The 21,862-nt window shown below is 39.4% G+C and overlaps 1 protein-coding gene across 1 annotated transcript; it reads right to left on the bottom strand.

The window, feature by feature from the left end:
- Positions 1-8,078: 8,078 nt before the first annotated feature.
- Positions 8,079-20,590, bottom strand: LOC137285253 (myosin heavy chain, striated muscle-like). The gene is made up of 32 exons (XM_067817563.1): positions 20,380-20,590; positions 20,101-20,244; positions 19,708-19,864; positions 19,379-19,406; positions 19,073-19,178; positions 18,855-18,947; positions 18,577-18,640; positions 17,936-18,034; positions 17,607-17,710; positions 17,020-17,421; positions 16,692-16,862; positions 16,182-16,485; positions 15,949-16,025; positions 15,640-15,727; positions 15,413-15,530; positions 14,966-15,223; positions 14,230-14,695; positions 13,569-13,924; positions 13,390-13,480; positions 13,092-13,235; positions 12,775-12,941; positions 12,575-12,653; positions 12,237-12,482; positions 11,878-12,074; positions 11,581-11,713; positions 11,222-11,438; positions 10,747-10,987; positions 9,943-10,135; positions 9,543-9,803; positions 9,004-9,243; positions 8,619-8,819; positions 8,079-8,270 (listed from the first exon to the last, which is right to left on the bottom strand). Exons 1-32 carry the CDS (start codon positions 20,575-20,577, stop codon positions 8,124-8,126), a joined length of 5,790 nt encoding a protein of 1,929 aa, XP_067673664.1. The 5' UTR covers positions 20,578-20,590; the 3' UTR covers positions 8,079-8,123.
- Positions 20,591-21,862: the final 1,272 nt, after the last annotated feature.

Consider the following 21,862-nt stretch of genomic DNA (forward strand, 5'->3'; position numbering starts at 1 on the left):
TTCAATGTTCTTATTACTGATATTTCCTAAGTATCTGACTTTAATTTCGCATATTTGTATCGTCAAATATCCGCGTGAAATGACACTATTACGTGTATTTAAACGTATCATGTCATGATACAAACACGATTTATAAACATCCATGAGTGCTAATTTCAAGTATTTCGGTTCATTAAGTTTTGCACAAACCCGCAAAAAGCCGGTGTTAGATCATGTTACACGTACGAAAAACAAACATGGCGCGCTTCGTCCAACTCCTACATAAAATATAGCTATTTTGGTCAGAAGAAAGTTACAGAATTTCTCATTCTACAAGGGTTTCATTTATCATTTTCCGTTTAGTATGACGAGAGACAGACGAAAATTAAGATCGTAAAATCTAGCTTGTTTTCTAGTCAGTGCAAAGGTTACCGGATGTGATGTCAGAGACAGGGATTACCTGATGACATTCAATCGTTATTGAATATTAACAGAAAAGTTGGAGATATTCGTCTGGCAAACCCAAATTTAGCACAAATAACTTCTTGGTGTATTTTTGACTATATCATTCGCACATAGCCGACCCGGAAACAGTAGTCGATCGACACTACAGATGCACGTTTTTCAGTATTTGAATTTTTGTTCATATTGGGCACATTACTTTATTGTCCACTGAATATAACGATAGCAAAGATATAATTGTGATGCATGTTGATCCTAACTTATTCTTTTTTCTCACATGCCCCGACACAAAAACGTTCACAATCATCAGGCTCAACATCCGGTGCGCGGATATGGGCATGGTATTTGTGTTTCAAAAATGCTTTTCTTTTTGTGACGATGTAGTGTAGTGGCAACTGCAAGATACATGTTCTATAACCTAAAATATATTTTCATGAAATATTTTATGAAATCGGGGATGATTTTATACATATTGCGTTCATATTACATGTATGCAAGAATTATATGTCTCACTTCAGAACAAGTTGAATTACATTCATAATGTTATACAATAAATTAACGTTCTTGCTCTTGCTGGATAATTATGATAGATTTGTCAATGCTTTATGTTTCATAGCTGGTTACAACTTTAAATCTTTTCATATATTTTCATTAATAATATGACAAGTATTCTTCACTCCCAAATAGTCATGGGCAAAGACACTCAGGATCTGTCAATGCAACGTGCAAATAACGAAATTTTAAATAATGTCTTTCAGTGATGTGGAAAACTGACATTTTTACACAATTCTTTAATGTAACTACATGTATACCATAAAATATATGGAAAGGTGTTTCATATTATTTTGTGTGTTATATTTCTTTATAGCATCTTGCAAAAATGTACATCAAATACAAATGGATGATGAACTATTTTTATTTTCAACAGTACCTCTTTGTTTGGTGAATTATTTTTAATCACATATGACTAATGTCATTTATGTTGTTGCAGTAACAGCATATGTACACGTAATAAGTTATATTGTCTCTGGTGAATGTCAACAGGCCTCATATTCTGTAAATAGAAACTATCCTACCTTATTATCTTTTCCTTGGTTTAGGAGCAATGTCACAATATGAAATGAATCTATTGAACTTTCAAGGATTGTTTCTGTTTGCTGAAGTGTCTGATAATGATATATTCCAACTATTTAGTGTTCAATAGCCTAAACCATCATAAAACAAGAAATGTCAAGAACAGTCTTCTTTGAATAACAAAATGCCAAGGACTGAGCAGAATTTCGTTTAGGATCTGGACGCATTTGATATTTGTCTTTTCCACATACATATGGCAATGAAAAATTCCAAATCTTGAAAATCTGAATGAAATAGCTCCAAACTGGACAACAAAAACCACTCACTGCAGAGCTCTGTATTAGGAAAAAGAAATCTATTTGTCCCTGGTGCCACCTTACATGATTACCTTGATGCCACAAACTAACACAGGTTGCACCTCCTGCTCAACAGATAATTACCTGTCACTTGTAGTTTTGCTATTCCACATTCAGAACATCACTACAACAAAATTATTCTGGGTCTCGTATGATAATTTCATATTTCTTCATAAAATTCATCACATGAAAAAAAATGTGTCTCTCTTTCAATCACTGTCAGTGTAATCATTGCTCCAAGAGTTTGGATCATCAGTCTGTTTCCCAGATGAAGTCTGTTTAAAGGTCACATGCAACCAAAAAATCAAACATAATTAAAACACATTTATCACTTATTCATGACATCTAATATACATTGCTGCTTTAAAAAAAACCAAATAAACAAAATTATAAGCGTACAATCGCGATTCAAAAGTGCAATATTTTGTATTTGGTCTTACTCCCGCAGAAACGAAGCCGTCGGGAGACCGAACCCAGTGATAGCTGGTGGATATGCACTCAAGTGTAACGACGACTTCCGATTGGCTGTTTCATTTGCTGATATGCTGAGGGTTCATTGTGTGTACAGAAAGATGATCTGTTTGATGGACATTTTTGAAGTACAGCCTGTCACAAGAAAGTAAGATTCTTTATGGATAACAACCTCTTTTTGTGTACTTGATGCATCGTTTCAGTATGGATTCATATACTGTTGTCAAACAAAATCATATACACTAAAAGAAGTCGTTATCCATGAAGAATATATATAGAGATGTTGGGTTTGGAAAATACATGTTGTCTGAATTTGCGCTCGATCCAATCAAAAATCATGTCAGTAGAGTTGGTAAACTACTGCGTGGCTGGAATCTGTCATTCGTCCAAGTACAAAGCAGGACTTGAAACTGACAAGAGTTTGCACCAGTTTCCGTCAGATCCAGTCATCCGAAAAAAATGGCTGTAGTCTGTTTGCAACCCACAGACATAAAAACATGTCATGTATATCACACATGCCTAATTACATAATGTGGCACAGACTGGAGTCGGGTGCACGAGTCATAAATGAACTTATTATATTTATGTCGTATAGTCTAATAGGTGTTAAGTTCAAATTGCACGTGGTCAATGATTGAAGCTGTGTATTGCATGTTGTCTTTAGCAGACAGGCAGACAGACACATAGGTGTGAATAAACCAGACACTGAGCTTTCTCTGTTACAGAGACTGCTTACCGGAATCAACAAGCTTTTTTACGTAACGAGTAGATTATTTACTTGTTTGTGTACACAACCAAGATTAGACTACTGCTCACGACCTCAGACGCTGGGCAGACGCTGCATACCGTTTCAAGCTCCGCGAACCTATTCACTGTGCATACGTTATGGACGCTGCGCAGCACAGCTGTTGAAACCAGTTTTTCCCCCAGCGCTGGGGGGAATTTAGTGAAACGTTTGAATTCCGATTTCGCGGGCTTTTTTTTCATCGCGTTTTTTTTAACTTTGTAGGTTGAATTGGCATTTTTTGTGATTTGTTTTGGTAAGTGCATACCTAAAGGTACCAGAATCTGCAAAGTTGTGTTTTACGTTGCATGTGACATTTAACAGTAAAATATGAACAGAGACAGTGTGCAAGTAGGTAAAAATATGGCCATAAATATGAGGTACATTTAGCAGTTCAGGTTGCACTAGTGCAATATCTAAAAGCTGTATGGAGCCACGGACTGAGTCACATGACATTTTTTTTCATACAAATATGCACACACTTCAAACAATTTGATCTAAAACATTACCTGCAACACAGTATAGGTAGATTTAAATCCGAAAGCTCTGCTTTTTAAAGTGACAGAATAATTTCAATTTTGCTCCAAATTCGTGAACAAAAGATGGGATGTTTAGCTGTTTTAATGTCTAAAATAAATACTGATTCACAAAGACGATGGCAGTTGTTTTCTAAACAGTCACTAGTTTTTATGAAATCCATTTACGTTGCATTCTCACACTAGCTCTGGTTTCGTTCGTTTCTGCAAAAAGGAAAAAAATATTTCGTTCATGACATCATCAATCATCAAAATTGTACTTCTTGTGACGATATACACAGAACAATATAATGTTATAAGTTTATAAGTCTCCCCGTGTCAGAACAAGATCAACGCATCGGCGGCTAACTTGAAGGTTAAAACTACTACAACACAAGCAAGAAATGACAACTGCTATTGAACTCAACTAACAGTAAACAATTGAAGATGATTGAAAGGTAATTCTGGTGTATAATATGGATCTTAGGGGAATTTGAATCAGTTTAGAAAATGTATCAATGGTCGTTTTCCAACTGGTGTATATTTTACCTCCACGAGTGCCATGCGTGCTTCCGGTTTCATCATGGGCGGTTACAATTACAAATGTTGTGATATTGTTTCATGGTCTCCATTATATAGGTATTCAGTGATTTTCTTTCAATGTATATGAGTTCAGATTCTGCTTATGAACACGTATTTTCAAACATCCTTCGTGTCCTGTCACTTAGAAAAACAGCGCTTTTGGCCACGTCCTTTCGGCTGACAACATTGTGAATGTTTGGAGGTTTTTCAAACAAAATCAAAACAAACTCGCTAAATATGGTAATTTCTGTGCAGAGACAATAACATTTACCTATTCACACCATGTAATTAATTCCAGATAAAATAGTTGGATACATCAAAAGGATGGTACATTTTCTTCCGCATCAGATACATGTGAACTCGATTCTTTACCACCGTTGCCATTATCGTTCCTGTTCGTCCAATCGATTATGTAACATCGAGATTGGTTTTGTTTATAATTAATTAAGCCGGAAGTTACCATTTTTTAGAAAATGGGAAACTTATGAGCTTTCTCTTCGTATGTGTGGCCGTACATTCCATACATAATTCGCATGACACATAAATCCGACTCGTTGAATAATTATTGCAAGTTTTATTTGGAGATGTCATTATCCTGCACTCCTGACGAATGGGTTCGACAGTAGCATTGAGAGGATTAAAAGGGCAAGTGAAAATTGCATGCCACATACACAGTAACTCATTACAAAATCGACTTTTACCAAATGCATGGGTTGCTGGAGATCAATTCTGACCCGGATCTTCACGGGTGCTTACGAGGGTAGCCTGAAGTAACAGGTGCATTCTTGCGTTGTCTAAGGCACTATGTACAGTAATGGTAGTTTTTATCGCCGGGTAAGTTAAAGGGAGTGTGAAGGAAATATCCAGCAGGGTTTTGTCAATTACCTAAAATACCGCCACGTGAAAAAACGAACGAAGGTCACACTAATGTAGTAAACAGAAAACCAACGAACGTCTGACCATTGTAGTAAACAGAAAACCGACGAACGTCTGACCATTGTAGTAAACAGAAAACCGACGAACAGCTGACCATTGTAGTAAACAGAAAACCGACGAACAGCTGACCATTGTAGTAAACAGAAAACCGACGAACATCTGACCATTGTAGTAAACAGAAAACCGACGAACATCTGACCATTGTAGTAAACAGAAAACCAATGAACGTCACACCATTGTAGTAAACAGAAATTCGACGCACGTCTCACCATTGCAGTAAATAGGCTGATGTACGTAATATACACAATGCAGTCTTCAAAGAATAATCGTATTCTGAATAATGTTGAAAGGCATTGCTGCTTGAATCTGAGATATTACGTTTAGCTGTGTACGAAGTCCGCGAAGGCCATTTCTGATGGCTTAGTTTGAGCATTAACACTGCGGCAAGGAAAGATGTACCTACCTCGCCACTCTCTCAGGTGCCTCCAACTTCATGCAATAGAATACTTGTAATAGCAATCATACAAAGGAATGCGACTGAATTAATGCAAGCAAGTCAGTCACTTTGAACACCGAGTGTATTACCAGGTAAGCTTGTCATGGTTATATAAGACCTCCACGAGCAAACCACAGTCACATTACTCCAGTCAGCAGCGACATGACTGCTGATGACACGATCGACACTGTACTCTACGGGAATACTGGTTTGAAATATTCCTTTAAATGAAAGAGGTGAGAAAGGGCTAAACAATCACTTACACTGGATTTGATCGAAATTGTGTTGTTTCTGTAATAGGGTCGGTGGAGCAGCCTAGTGGTTAAAACCTGGATTCGATACCCTGCATGGGTACAATGTGTTAAACCCATTTCCACTATCTGGGGGCGTGTGGTCCCGTGAATAAAGCTCAGATCACAGTCAGTTAAGTTAAGCATCGATGGGCACTGACAGTGCTTGGATGGGTGACCGGCAGCTTGACTCCTGAGAGTTTCTATCACTTCAGTCTTGCCCCACAACGAAACATATGTGGTCTCACCTTAGAGTTTGTTCAAAATTGCCTCTGTTCACAAAGCAGAAAATAGGTACCCGGTGGGATAAGTCATATGACTATAACCTTCTAGCGCCTAGCAGGCAGCTTGGATTCTCCGCATAATAATATGCCTGCTTTGACTGTTAGCGCTATGAGCATTCACCTCGTTAATGGAGTTTGGCGCAATATAAATACACATAAAATTATTATCCGCATCGTTCTATTGCTGGAGTATTGCTACAAACGGCGTATTGCATACGGGTAATGGTCACAGAACAAGTCCCCTAAATGGAAAAGCTCCCTAACAATAAGTACATACCCGCGACTGTTTGTGCAAGACTGTTTATTTCACGTTCTCCAAACAAAGACTACCCTCATCATTTTTCTCATCCATGTTTCCCAGGGTAAGCTTACATCTGTGTATTTGTCGTTATTCACATATGTTTCCGGGTAATTATTCAATCTAAGATTGAGCTACAAACCCAGGTCTGACGTAACTTGACTAATTAAATTTAGATTTGCAATCTACTCAATGGATAATAAGAAGAAAATGTCCGTGAACATCTGATGTCCTTGTCCCAATGAAACAAGTGCACGGTAGTCTTAATTTCTGCATACAAAGCAATGCCTAGCAGGGCAGAAATTAATGTTATATCATCACGTCTAGTCATAATGTAGATTGTTTGCTGACTATGTTTTCATCACTCGTTACTTTGTGTTATCTACAAGGATACGATGTGCTTTATTCTATAATGTTGACTGACGGCATTTTAAGCCGCTTTTAGCAATATTCCACTAAAGTGGGCGCTCGTATCCCCAGGCCATGATATTGCTGGAATACTGCTAAAAGCGGGAAAAACCTCACTCTCTCTGTCTCTCATCAGAGAAAGATTAAAACGTTTACAGAGTGTAGCGGCCACAAAATTTCCGAGTCCCGTGCTGGGATTCGAATGACGGACCCTCTGATCCGAGGTCGGACGCCTTGTCCACATGACCAAAGAAGTTAACCCCGTCAGCAAGCTGACAAGGTAAGGATGTCATCTGTGGGATGACTCCACGCCCTGCTACATACTCCCCCGTCAACAGAAGGCACGTCCCGGGCCGCATAGTTGGGTACTGAGGCTTATTTGTTCAAATGTGATATGAACGTGCTCAGCCCCACGTTGGGCGCCAATGTAGCGGCCACAAAATTTCCGAGTCCCGTGCTGGGATTCGAACGACGGACCCTCTGATCCGAGGTCGGACGCCTTGTCCACATGACCAAAGAGGTTAATCCCGTCAGCAAGCTGACAAGGTAAGGATCTGTGGGATGACTACACGCCCTGCTACAAGAGCATGACGAAAGTAAGAATAGGACATATAGAATGATTAAAATATCAGGCATGGCGGCGAAACGTCACTGATGCTCATCCAGCCTTCCGGTGATCGAGTGGCGTCATGATCAGTGGACGAGGCGATATCGTATCCTGCTCAGTGATGTATTTTGGCAGTTTCCAATTGGCTATTGCTTTGAGAATCACTTGAAAATCACGCCCAAATGCATATATCTTACTCGATATTTCTACACGTAATGGTCGTTGTTTGTTAACACTTCACCTCAGTAAACCAGTAGCAAGGTTAACGTTTCAATGCGAACAACGCAACACTTGTGATTCCGCAAAGCATGACAGTTCGCGCACAGAACGTTAACGTGGTCACATGCGACTTTCCTGCTGGACACCCTCTTTGTTCGGTGTTGTTTCGAACCAACGGTTTAGGGTTATATTGAAGTCTGAGGCATTGCTGTGTTTGTGGCAGACATATAACTTGATATACATGAACGGAACATACTCAGTAATGTGATACCATGATTTTATTAGCATTTAAACAGTTTAAGTTTAAATCCTGAACAATGACACCTTGATTAGAATGTGTTTCAAAATTGAAACGTCTTGGTTCATTTGCGGATTATGGAAACAGAGACGCGACTCTTGGCTCTTAGTTTCTGGACAGTTGCCTCAGCTGAGTCGGCTCTCTCTTCAGCATATTCAAGGTCCTGTTGCATCTTGCGGAACTTGGCAAGGTTCATGGTGGCAATCTCTTCCTGAAAGAATTTAGAAACGTCCCATGTGTAATCATGTCTGTGTTATTAATATGTTTATTCAATTGTTTTCCTACTCATCGTTTTCAGTAGGAGGACAAGCACGATCTCTGAGATCCATTCCCGATGAGAAATCTGATATCCATCCAAGTTTTGAACATCAAGCAACAGAAAGGTAAGTACCTGTTTTTATGGACCCTCGAAAAGCAATACTGTCCGAGGACGAAGTCAGTATTAATAATATTGTATTGTAATATTACTGGGTCGCTTCTAGCAGCTCCATATACACTGTCTTTTCTCGCTTAAAAACACATCATTTGCTACTTTCTGGAGTGGAATTGCTGCACTTACCACTTCTTCAATGTGTACCCGGTATGCCTTCAGTTTGGCATTCAGCTTGTCCACAGTCTCCTGCAGTCTCTCCCGTGTCTTCTTGTCCTCCTCAGCCTGGAAAATCAGGTCCTTCAAACGCCGCTCAGCAAGACGAGCACTCTTCCGGGTTTCCGCATGGTGGCCCTGCTCGTTCTCAAGCTCGGAATTCAGTTCGCGTATCTAAATAAAACAGATGAAGGCATGGAAGTACAACGTTTCTTGATAGGGCAACACAATATTTTCTGTGATACCTCTTCAAAGTAAATTATTAATTTTCTGTGGAAGAGTGATAGTGTGTTTATACATTTTAAACACCCATAATACATCATACTGCTAGATCACCACACGACTGAATGACGTCTACCTTAAGCTCAAGTTTGTGGATCATCCTCCTGCCTCCTTTGAGTCCCAAGCCCTCGGATTCTTCAACTTTTATCAGAAGTTCCTTAACTTGACTCTCAAAGTGCATCTTGACCTTCATCAGCTGTCGGCTATTGTTTTGCTCAACTCGGAGCTCTTCAGAAACGCGAGTGAAATCAGCAACAGCACGCTTGCAGTTTTCCTCGGATATCTTGAGCTGGTTGTGCATGTCCTCTAGGTCTGACTGTAGGCATAACAAAAGTGATCAATGCATTGGGTAGGTGCAAATGTGTGTTCAAAAACAAACAATTTTATCTGGCTTAAAATGAAAATACATGAATAAATGTGACAGTTTGCTAAATGTGATGTTTGATTATATTCTGCCAATACTCGATTCTGCTTGACCAGGGAAAGGAATAAGGTCTTCTTTGACCATGTGCACTGTGTTTTGGTAGTAATGATGATGGCCACTCTTTTCTACTCCTGCTGCTGCTGCTGCTGCTCCTTCTCCTCCTACTACTACTACTTCTGCTACTGTCTCACCTGCATGGCACTTATGTCACTGTCAAAGTTCCTCTTCTGGCTTGAGATTGAGGTGATCTGGACAGTCAACATGTTCATGCGCTCTGTGACGTCACTCAGTTCAAGTTCAGCGGCTTTGCGGGCGCGTTCAGACGACTCCAGTGACGTGCGCATCTCTTCGGTTTCTCCCTTCAGCATGTTACAACGGCGTTCAAGGGACTGATAGGCTTCACGAGACTCGTCACGCACTTTCTGGATGTCCTCGATCTTAATGTTAAGCTCCTAAAATAGACAGATAAATATCCTCTACTAAATATATCGTAACTTATTATTTTGTGATAAACGTATTTTTAATAAACAGCTACGAACTCCATGCACGTGACGAATTCACAAAGATGGTTTATAGAGATATATGATATACCCTGATCTCAGTGTAGTATTTCTTGGAACTTGTCTCAGCCTCAACACGAGAACGATTAGCTGCATCAAGGGCGATCTCAAGCTCATTGATGTCTTGTTCCAATTTCTTCTTGATCTTCATGGCGTCGGTTTTGCTCTTGGTTTCTGATTCCAAACTGATTTGCAATGACAGCAGAACCTTTTGATGGTTACGTCTGTAGAAATACACAAGAATACATCAATAAACTTTAGAATAGAACATACACTAGCTACATTTTTATTAACATAAAAATGGTATTCTTTTGTCCGATATTGTACACAATTAAAAATAAATATGATTCGTAATGTGACTGGTTGTTCCAGCAAGAAGGATATCTTTCATAAACACCATGACAAATCTCATTGGTTTTTTTCACTATCACTGTACATGTTTTCATGTGTTTTCCCAATACTGCTTGCATAAGTGGCTTCTATCCCATCATGTGCTTTCCAATCATTCTGTTCATAACTAGCCTCCAATCATCCTATCATGTTAATCCTCCCAGTTGTATAAACACTCGGTACATCCCTTGCCCACTCTGTATATACAACATTTCAGTTAATCCTCTTGATCTCTGTACATCTCTGTACATCTCATCTGTAAATAACATCTCACTGGCTTCATGTACATACTTGAAGGGGCAAGAAGTAGCCCCAAAACGTCGTGTTGTAAACATTAAAAAAGTTGTAAATCCATATCATTCGTTGTCATGTCACCCACCAACTTTCATACACACATGCTCATGCTTCCGTCAGGACGGTTATGTTTAGAACAGGAATTTCTCACCGAGTGTTCTCAAAGTCTTCCTCCTTTTCTGTTATACGTCTGTTGATGTCAGCTCTTACTTGAGCTAATTCCAGTGTTACCCTCGCCACCTTGGCCTCTTCCTTTTCCAGAGAGGACTCAGCTTCCTCCAGGGCAGTCTGGAGTTCCTCCTTCTCCATCTGGAGATGCTTGCACATCTTCTCGATGTCATGAACACCACGGCCGCCCTCACTTAATTGACTGGTTACTTCATGGATTTCAGCTGAAACATTTGAAGCATGAATGTATATACAAACTGTTCATTAGCAAAAGCTCACAAAAATGAGAATTTAAGTATATGTTCGGTTGGAAATATTACTTTACGTGATGTATCAGGCTAAATGTGAAGATCCAAGATGGATTACATGAATGAGTTTAAGAATGATTCAAATCTAAGCGTGTTCTACACCATTTACATAAGGTTTTACATATCTGCTTCAAGAAGAACGATACATACCAGACAAGGTTTTGTTTTCTCTTGTTAAAGTCTCCACTTGACTGCGGTATTCCTCAACTTCACTACGGAAGCGGAAGAGTTCGGCTGAGTAGTTACGGGACTCCTTATGAGCAGTTTCTAACTCTGTCTGCAGACTGGTGACCTTAACTTGCCATTCATGCACGGTTCTGTCAAACGTTCTTTGCTTCTTCTCTAAGGTCGTAGATGTTGTGTTTGCCTGAAGTATGTATGGGTTTGCTTGATGTGAATACGTAAGACACTGTGACTATGCCGAGAACAGATACATTAGACGGATAAACTCATTAACACGTCAATGTACTGATACACTGATTAGAATCCCCTTTGCCATGTGTACTTACCCTCTCAACATCCACCATTAGATCTTCTAATTCTCCCTGTAGTCTAAATTTGGCCTTTTCCAACGCGTTGCATTTGCTATATGCTGCCTGTAGGTTTTGTTCAGATTCCGTCAGCTTAACCTGAAGACGACGCCTGGAGAAAATGGAAAACCTTGCTCAAAATGATGAAATGCTTTCTAACCACTAACAGAATTATTCAATAAATGTGATGGGTAGCACAAATCTACAAGTGAATGAAAGTGAGGCGTTGATATGTGTAAGAGTATGATAGTTTCAAGGCATTGGCCTATTGTATACCTGGACTCTTCAATCTCCTCCATCCTGCAAATGCCCTCAGTCTCGTACTTGGACTTCCACTGCTGAGCTTCATTGTTGGCTTTGGCCAGTTGACGCTGAAGTGTGGCAGTTCTCTCCTGCTCTTCCTCCAGCAGATCTCGAATGCTGTCCATGTCCGAGTTCAGGTTTCGAATATCAGATTGGAGTTTCGTGCGAATCTGCATGTAGACGTCATAAAAATTAGACATATTAGAATTCCCGTCATCAGACCAAAGAATCATGTCGCATTATGGATACTATTTCTTCCATTACATTAAAATTCTGGAATTGATAATTTTGAATATGCTGAATAAGTGGATTAGATCATGTACTTAGCGTACCCTCATTTCTTCCTCCAAACTTCTTTTGGCTTCCTCCAAGTGACTAGAGAGAGTGGACTTCTCTTTACTCATGTGACTGACGTGATGTTCAGCTTCCTCAAGCTGACGGGTGATCTCACTGCATTCCGTTTGTAGTTTGAACTTACAGGACTGGAATTCATTGATTTGTCGAGTTGACTCTTCAATCCTCAGGTTCAGTTCCGTGAACTGGGTCTCCATCTGTTTAGACATCCTTTCCGAGCATCCCTGTTGGGGGAAAAGGGTTGTAATATATTTCCTCTAAGAAAGATTCTGGAGACAATTGCAACATCAATAGTTAAACAAATGTAGCTGCTTACCCTGGTTTTCTTGACGTGATCAAGCTGGACATGAAGTTCCTCAATCTCTCCCTTCATTACTTGCTTTTCCTTCTCGAGTCTGAAGACATGATGCAAAATGGGAGTTAAAATTCAACCCAGCTCAACATGTGTCGTTTTTATTCAATCACATTTGACCATAGTCACGGATCCCTCATACACCTGCCATTTTCTTCACTTACTTGCACTTCAATTTGAGTAGCTGCTCAAGTTGATCACCGAGCTCGTTGACAGCATCCTGGTGTTTCTTACGAAAGACAGTCATCTGTGTTTCATGATGAATAGCACTTTCTTCTAGCTCTCTTCGCATCTTTAGAATCTCCTGCTCCCGTTTCTTGTTCAGTTCAACCTGTCATTAATTGAACAGATGGAATTATAAAAATAAATTCTAATTCTGTCAGAGGAATTAGCAATTTTAGTAGGAATAATAGTTGATGCAATATAACCTTTCAAGAACTTCCTTACAGTGAAAGATTATGCTTTAAGCTCAGTTCCGTACCTGTACTGACGTGGCACCACCAGCTTCGTCCAAACGTTCTGAAAGTTCTTCAAGTTCACGAGCCAACTCCATCCTTTGCTTTTCAACCTTACAACGGGATTGTCTTTCTGTTTCCAGTTCCTCCTCAAGTTCCCCAATGTGAGCCTGAAATGTGTCAAGAAGAAGACTGAGGACTGCATTCCATTTTTCTGTTTCGAATTGAGTTTGGAAATAAATTTGTGGTGAAAACTGTATGATATCAAAAGTGATTTTCTTCGGATGTACGTTGAGCATGAAAATTACACAAGCCATTTTATACCTGCAATTCCTTGATTTTTCTCTGAAGTTGAGCTCCATTGCCTTGTTCGTCCTCAAACTGTGAGCTTATCGTGGAAATGTCCTTGTCTTTCCTGCAAAAAAAGGAAATATGTATCAATAAAGTCGTCATGAAGTAGGATTTTTACAATTAAATGATCATAGTACATAACACCATAATACCTCTTAAGTGTGTCTTCCATTTCACGTCTAATACATTCCAGTTCTTCTACAACTTCCTGTGTCATCTTCAGATCTTGTTCCAGCTTCCTCCTGACCTTCTCAACGTCAGCTCGCACTTTCTTCTCACGTTCAAGTGAGTCTTCCATATCATCCAGTGAATGTTCTAGTTTGGTTTTCAATTTTGTAAGATGGTTGACCTTGTCTTCCTCGGCCTGAAGAGCATCAGCTGTTTTTTGATTTTGGGCTTCAATGTCCTTTTTGTTCTTTGACAGTTTAGCCATAGCTTCGTCTTTCTGGGCAGTTTCATTCTGAAGGTTCCGGATTTGGTTTTCTTTGGTTTTCGTTTCTTGCTCAGCCTATAAAACAAAATAAATGAGCATTATCATCAACAGTGCTGTTGAAATGTATTTTCATTGTAATGTGTCTACAGTTATGTGCTTGGTGATACCGATCATCATGATGTAGTCTGCACAACGATAAATCGGATTCTTAATGTCTGTGAGGCCATAGCAATCGGCAGTGTATTTGACATGTTACCCACTTTGACCTAACAAATCAGGGGTGTAACCTAGCAGTTACACATCATAGAGCTGCATACTGTAAATATGAATCAAGTTGAGTCATATGTCAGGTTTGTTTATCAACTAAAGATATTAAGTACCTTATCAAGAGAGCTCTCAAGTTCTTCAATATCTTTCTTCAGCTCATTGTTTTCAGTTTCCATTTGTCTCCTCTTCTCAACAGCATCAGCATTTGCATCTTCTTCGTTCAAGAGGCGCTCTTCCAGTTCCTTCAACTGACTTTCAAAGTCAGATTTCTGTTTAAGCAACTGCTCAACTCTTTCTTCACAATCATCGATGATGTCTTGCTTGGTCTGGACCTCGAGGACTAGATCATTTTTGGCCTTCATTAGGGTGACGTTTTGTTCCTCGAGTTCCTTTGACCTGGCTGTGATCTTCCCAAGCTCCTCTTTTGTTTTGACCAATGCTTCCTCCTTCTGTTTCATCTCATCTTCAGCAGCAGCGATACTAAGAAGAGGCTTGACCTTGGTGTAGAACCTCCACCAACACCAGTTCCTCATGGCCAGCCATTTGCGGATATTTTTCTGGATCATTTCCAGAGCAACTCTACAAAGAATCAATTTGAATATTGTTATTGAACATTGTTACTGAAATAGTCTTCTGAAATGTATTACAAAAACAGTTTTTGCATTGGTATGCTTTGTTTCATTTTTGATTCATCAGAAATTTAAATTTTATCGAGAAATTTGAAAGAATTTTAGTAACAATCAAGTATAAATATATTCTAAAAGCACATTACCGTAAAAGTTCAAGCATTGACAGGTTAATAAAGCTTATTAGAAATACTTTGACAATAGATTAAGTGTACACTGGTACCTCTTATCATGTAGATTCTTGAGATATTTCCTCATCAAGTAGCCACGGATGTGAGCCTGGAACAGAGCCACAATTGTGGACAGTCGCTCGTCTCGGAGTTCCTCGAGGTAACCAAGGACACCCGCCTTGAAGAACACTTTGGTATTACCCAGACGGTACTCATCTGGGTTCATTTTCAGAGCCTCCAAAATGTTGCCAGAGACAACCTTGCCCTCAACAAAGCCTTGAGGAATAGCATTCGGAGCCAAAATGGAGTATCTATTTGCAAAGAAAAGAAAACATAAAGTTTGATGAGGATTGATCAACGATTACATTTTAAAAGCGATATAGCTTCTAACATATGCAAGTTAGATATTCGAGAATATTTAGCATTAAGTGAATAGTGGTGACTATTAATAATTTTCATCTGGCGATTGTTACCCATTGGACAAAATGAGAATGTGTCACCTTTGTTTGAATTCAGAGTACACAACTCTGCTGGGAAAGCCCTTCCTGCAGATACGGATACCCTCAAGTACACCATTGCACTGAAGCTGATGGAGCACGAGACCAGCATCAATCAGGCCTGGAAATACATTTCCACATTGATTTCATTTGTCAAGGAACATCATACCCTTTAAATGATACAAAATATATAAAATGTTTATGGAAATGGATGTTAAAAATGCCATCACCTGGTGTTTTGGTTTCGTTGGGGATGATACACCGTACAAAGTGTGGATGAGTTGTGTACAAGTTTTTCATCAGCTTGTTCAATGATTCCTGAAACAAATATCAGATTGTGATTATATCATAAGGTCCTCCAAATTTGAATTATTACATCTGATAAGATTTTAAAAGGCATTGAGTGTGTTGTAAAGTTTCGAGAGTAAGTGTGTAAGAGTTTACTATCAAATAACACAACACAAATACTCCAATGATCATAGGTAGGCCATACTCATTCATACAATTGCATAGGGAAAACGTTATCAATATACTCTTACCCTGTGTGTGGCGGAGATTGTCTGGAAAGCAGAACTCTTCTTCTTCTTCTTACCAGCACCAGCAGCTGCTGCAGCATCTGCACCATTTAAAAAATATCTATTACCAACACCATATTGGTTGTCCACAATTATCCACAAAAACGGGTATTTGTTTTATTAAAACACCCATATATCTTTCTTGTTAAACTCAAATATGAAAGTAACTCCAATCATATCACTGAATAGTGTCACACCTGGTTCAGCTGGAGAGAAAAGCATCTGGACAAGTGGCTCCTTAGATTGTTTCAGGAGATCCACAATTGTCTCGTTGACAGGGTCCTTGTTCTTCTCGAGCCAGCCTCCGATGTTGTAAGGAACTGTTCCTGCATAGTGCTTCAAGGCGAAGTCACCGTGTTGACCTCCCTTCATAGACTTGTTTGGTTTGAGGAAGTTTGGAGATTTGCCCATGTGGTTCTCAGTCAGTTTGTCCTTGAAACTCTTGTCAGAAGCTTTGGGAAACATGCACTCCTCTTCCAAAATGGATAGAATACCCAAAGGCTGAAACATAAACATTTAAAGAATACTGATCACGTGAACCCTATAGCACATAAATTACTTTGCACCAATTTAAAATGTCTTTTAAACTGAATAATTATTAACATGCTATATTTATTTCAATTCAGCGTAATAAATGGTAAGTGGTTTGGGTTTTGTTTTGTTGTTACGTTTACAGAACATGAATAAGTTACAAGTGAACTGTTAACCTTCTCGATGAGTTCAATGCAGGCCTGCAAGTCCATTCCAAAGTCAATGAACTCCCAGACTATGCCTTCTTTCTTGTATTCTTCTTGCTCCAGCACAAACATGTGGTGGTTGAAAAACTGCTGCAGGCGTTCATTGGTGTAGTTGATGCAGAGCTGTTCAAAACTGTTGAACTGTAACACAAATGTCAGTCTGGTTAGAAAGATCAATGTGTATTAAGTCTCATAGTTATCTTAAAGGTAAGAGTACCAACATTTTGATAAAGAGTCTTGGCAAATTACGTATATCTCTCATGCCTTGTTACTACATAGCAAAATGTGTTTTACTCACATCAAAGATCTCAAACCCAGCAATATCCAGAACACCAATAAAGAACTGTCTGGGTTTGTTGGTATCTAATGACTGGTTCACCCTCTTGACCAGCCAGTTGAACACACGATCGTAGAGGGACTTGGCCAAAGCACCAACAGAATATAGAACCTGATCTTTGGTACGCCCCTGGGTGACGTAATCCATGGCCACCTTGATCTTGGGTTTACACAGAGCCTTCAGGAAGTCACCGCAGTTGACACCCAACAAGAAGGAAACCTTCTCAGCCTCAGCAGTTCCATCAGGCTCAGCCTGTTCACCCTTCTGCTTGAATTGCATCTCACCCATGTGCAATATTGAACCTGTACATTTGTAGGCGCTGGTTTTCTCGTCTCCGGTGAACCCTAGGACATCGAAGGCTTCCTGAATAAAAGCGAAATATTTAGTATAAGCTGTACTAAGTATAAGGTGCAACTGTTTTATTGCTGTATGATTCTACTGTTTTCAATGCTGATTTTCTTCAGTTCTCAGTAAGATCTTAAATGAAAATGATTGTGCAAAATAGAGTTATAAATTATACTTTTTGAGGGAGTACTCATTGAACTAACATCAGTCATTTTCATTTCCTCATTGTCGTTGATGCCGTTGACTGTAAGGACTCCCTGATTGATGAAGGTGTAAAGGCCAGCATCGGGTTTGGCCACAATCGTCTCTGTAAATGAAGAATGATAGCGATAAATGAACAACTGGGCAGGTTCTATGGATATACAGCTTCCTTGTTAGTAGCACCAGTGTAGTTATATTGGGGAAGCAACTAACCCAGTTATGAAGCAAATTTAGGACAACAAATTTCGTGCAAGTTTGAACTTTGTAGTTTTCGTTGATTTTAAAGCAGGATTAAGCTTATGAAGATAAATGTGCGTATCTTTCTGCTTACCTAACACAGACGGAACAGCCTGTGACAGCATCTGGTAGAAGATGTGGTAGTTCCTCTCAACAGATTGTTGGTAAGTGACGCGAGATTTTTCAAGAAGATCTGGACAAAATATGTATTTCATTCAAACAGATTTCTCTCACGGAATATACTCTGATGAAAATATTTGAAATAACAAAACATAAGCAGTTCATATGCATGTTTAATAAGAGAATTAAATAGGTATAAGATTTCGAATAAATGTGGTCACGTTACTCACAAAAATGAAACATACAGCTTTATGGATTACAACTTCTTGTATATTAAGTTGAGCGACGTTTCGATGCAGATTCTTACATCGTTTTCAAGCTAAATGTGAATACAACCAAATGGTGAGAAGCTTATATACATGTTATGTTGCAAGAAACAGGGGATGAACATTAACAATAGTATGTGATTGAGTAAACAAGTGGTACATAATAGGAGGAGGCCAGCAGTGGGCTAAAACAACAATGAGCACTAGTGATGAAGCAAATGAGTGGAATGAGTAGTAACAACAAACAGAGACAATGCTTAGATGGTCTATGGTTGGATCAGTTCTTCATAGGTCGACTGTATGTAGTATCCTTGGTCTGTATTGATCAAAGGTTTGTGGCGTTACTCACATGTTTCAATATCTGCACCAGCGATTTTGCCAGATGTGGCGAAGTGAATCCTCACGAATTTCCCCTGTGGAAGAAATTGATTCCTTACCATTTAACACCGAGTGTAGCGTATACCATTTAACACCAACAGTTATGAATAAATAATGTTATGTTGTGGGCTGTTACTGGAGATACACTTAATGTTATAATCTGTATTGATAATATATGTATCTATCAGAAAAAGATATGATTTCTATCTGAGTTAAAAGTATAAAGTAAACAATATTCGAATAACTCACGAATCTGGAGGAGTTGTTGTTACGGGACGTCTTGGCGTTACCGTAGGCCTCAAGGACAGGGTTAGCCTGCACGATCTGATCCTCAAGGGAACCCTAAAGACATACATAACGTGTGTTAAAATATATCTTAAGATAATCTGATTAATTGATATATTCATACTACATATAAGAAAACCTTGTTATTTCTAGTACTATTATTAAATCTGAAATGTTTCTACCTTCTTTTCGTCTTGTTCTGCTTCTCCCTTGGAGGCAGCTGCGACATAAGCGAAATAGGCGATGACCTTCTTGGTGTTCTCTGTCTTTCCGGCTCCAGACTCACCACTGATACAAAGGTGAAAATAAATTTTTATTCTGTTGCAAATTATTACTGTGCAGCTCTATTCGGTTTTACTCTCGATGCGTTGCTATACTAAAGGCATGTTTCTTTGTTTTTCACAATGATGATTTCTTGTAACCAGCAGTGTTAAGAGTAGTGTTCCTTCTGATCTTGTACTGCAATGTGTACGTAATGGGTAACTTACGTGATCAGCATGGATTGATTTTCACGATCTGTAATAAAAGGTAATATTTATCAAGCTACTGATAAAATAAGTACCTTGTGAGCCTTTCATGAAGGACAATTATATAAATTTTACAATTTCATTTACAGGTTTGGGTAAGACCTTTACTTTACTTATCTTTACTTTCGCAAGCAAATTGTGTGAGTAGTAGAAGCTATCGGCAGGTTGGGACATCAATAACTATTTTATTTACCCACCACCAACTTGATGTAGTCCATTGATTTTATTTTGCTCTTTAATCAAAAGGAAATATATTTTTTGTGGATAGTGGAAAATACACTACAGCATACCTTGCACCATGAACTGGTAAGCATTGTCAGAGATGGAGAACAAGTGAGGGGGCATCTCGGTCTTCCTCTTGCCTCTATACTTGGCCACGATGGACGGGGTGTAGATGGGAAGACGGCGATAGGGGTTGATAGCGATACAGAACAAGCCTGAGTACGTCTGAAAACGGAAAGTATCAGATTAGAATCAGACCCTACGCTGATACTCATTTTGCATAACCTGTAAACAGTTACGTTGAGCACATCGTGGTTCGTCACAATATATGTGGGTGCGCGTATGTGTGTGTGCATGCATGCGTGTGTGTGTGTGTGTGTGTGTGTGTGTGGTTTCGTGTGTGTCCACGCGTGCATGTGTATACGTGAGTGTGAACGTGTGTGTTTGTATGTGCTACTTACATAAATTAAGCCCGAGGTGTATCTGGACCTCAGGTTGTACAGAACGGCGGCTTCGTTCAAATAGGTCATGTTTGCGATGTCCTCGATCTTCTCGAACTTGGGAGGATTCATCGACTGAACTTCATCCCTTTTAAACGTCTTAGTCTGAAATAATAAGCAGAACAAAACCGAACTGTTGATTTGTGTGTATCCTTCATATTGTACACTCATGTTGACTCTCGTGTTTCATCGCAGCTGGCGTATGGTTCAGCTGAAATGGCAATATCTTAGCACTAATACCTCGTTTGTCTCAAGGATGAGGACGGTGACATCATCGCCCTTTGTGCTCTTCAGTTCTGCAGCACGGAAGCCCTGCTCTGCATCAGGCGCCCAGCAAGATTTCTTGGCATCAAAGGATTGCTTTTGTTCCTTCAGCAACTTCTTGCGGTCTACAGCAAGATACTGCATCTCAGGATCGGTAGGATCGTAGGAGGCCATGTTAACAAGCGACGACGAGTATTCCAAGGAACAGAGAGGATGAGTTATCAGCGCTGAAACGTAAAAAGGAATTATGAAATATCTGTTTACGACAGACATCGTGTCACTGGAAATCAGTTGCAATTGAGAAAGTTTCGGTTCCAAAGAAATCCACTTTACAATGAAATCCCTAAAGGTCTAATCATCAAGGAGGCCAGACTACAAAAGTCATCTGTGACTACCAGATTTATACTTCAGGAGCAGGGGTCATGAGTATTAAATGTATGAAGAATACATACAAATGCAGCTGATCTGATTCATCCGAGATTTTGAACCTGTATATATACCCCTTACGTGAGAATGACGGAGACTGATTGGTCAATGTGCAGCGAGTGAGGGGAAGAGGGGTCAGGAAGGGGGTCCATGCCCCACCCTGTGAAACCTTTTGGGGGTCTCTCTGGCCAGGAAGAGCGCTGGCTACTGCAGGCTCTATTTATGCAACATTACAATAAATTGGAATCCTCTCTAGCTACCGTCGACATGATTGCACGTAATGAGTACGAGTTAATGGATTCAGCTTTCAGTTACATCATGACATATAACGTTTTAACGATTTACTGTACCACGTTTCAAATTAGTAGAATATTCAAATAATTAAGATATCAAATTAGAGGACATAACGATACATTTGTTAACACTCTCTATAAAGCTGTCACTCTGGTCTGCCGTTGCCTTGGGTAAAAAGGAATGGCGATATTTATGCTGCGCAGAAATTAAAGTGTCGTTTCATTTGGCAGTTGACAATCAAACTCTCATTTTGTCAGAACAAATTATAATGGATCAGTTATTGGTATTGGCAACTTTTGGAAAAGAGTCTCTTCAGCTTTGATGAAGGTTGGTCGTGATTTATCTTCTTGAATCTTTCGTCGGTGATAGGAGAATTGCGGTAAACGTAAGGACATGTCAGTTGCTGAAGTGAAGTTTGTATTAGCGCCAGGTTCTTTCCTTTGTTTCTTTTGTTAGTCTGTCATGCTATTGTCACATTGTCGTCTCAGGAATTGAGGTGGTTCTTGACTTTTTCACGTGTATTATCATGTACACAGCCAAGATGTCCTCAACTATTTACCATGCAATAGAGTGTCTAATATTGTTTAACTGTAATATTGTTTAACACAATTTAGGGTCTTGTCTACTTTGTCATTCGGAGACTGAACACTTACACGTTGTTGTTCTGATGTTTACACCCTACACTCGTGAATAGAACACGTTTGAATGTAGCATGGGAGCCAACTCTGAGCTCCGTCAT

The sequence above is a fragment of the Haliotis asinina genome, chromosome 5, assembly GCF_037392515.1.
Source record: "Haliotis asinina isolate JCU_RB_2024 chromosome 5, JCU_Hal_asi_v2, whole genome shotgun sequence".
Classification (NCBI taxonomy): Eukaryota; Metazoa; Mollusca; class Gastropoda; order Lepetellida; family Haliotidae; genus Haliotis; species Haliotis asinina.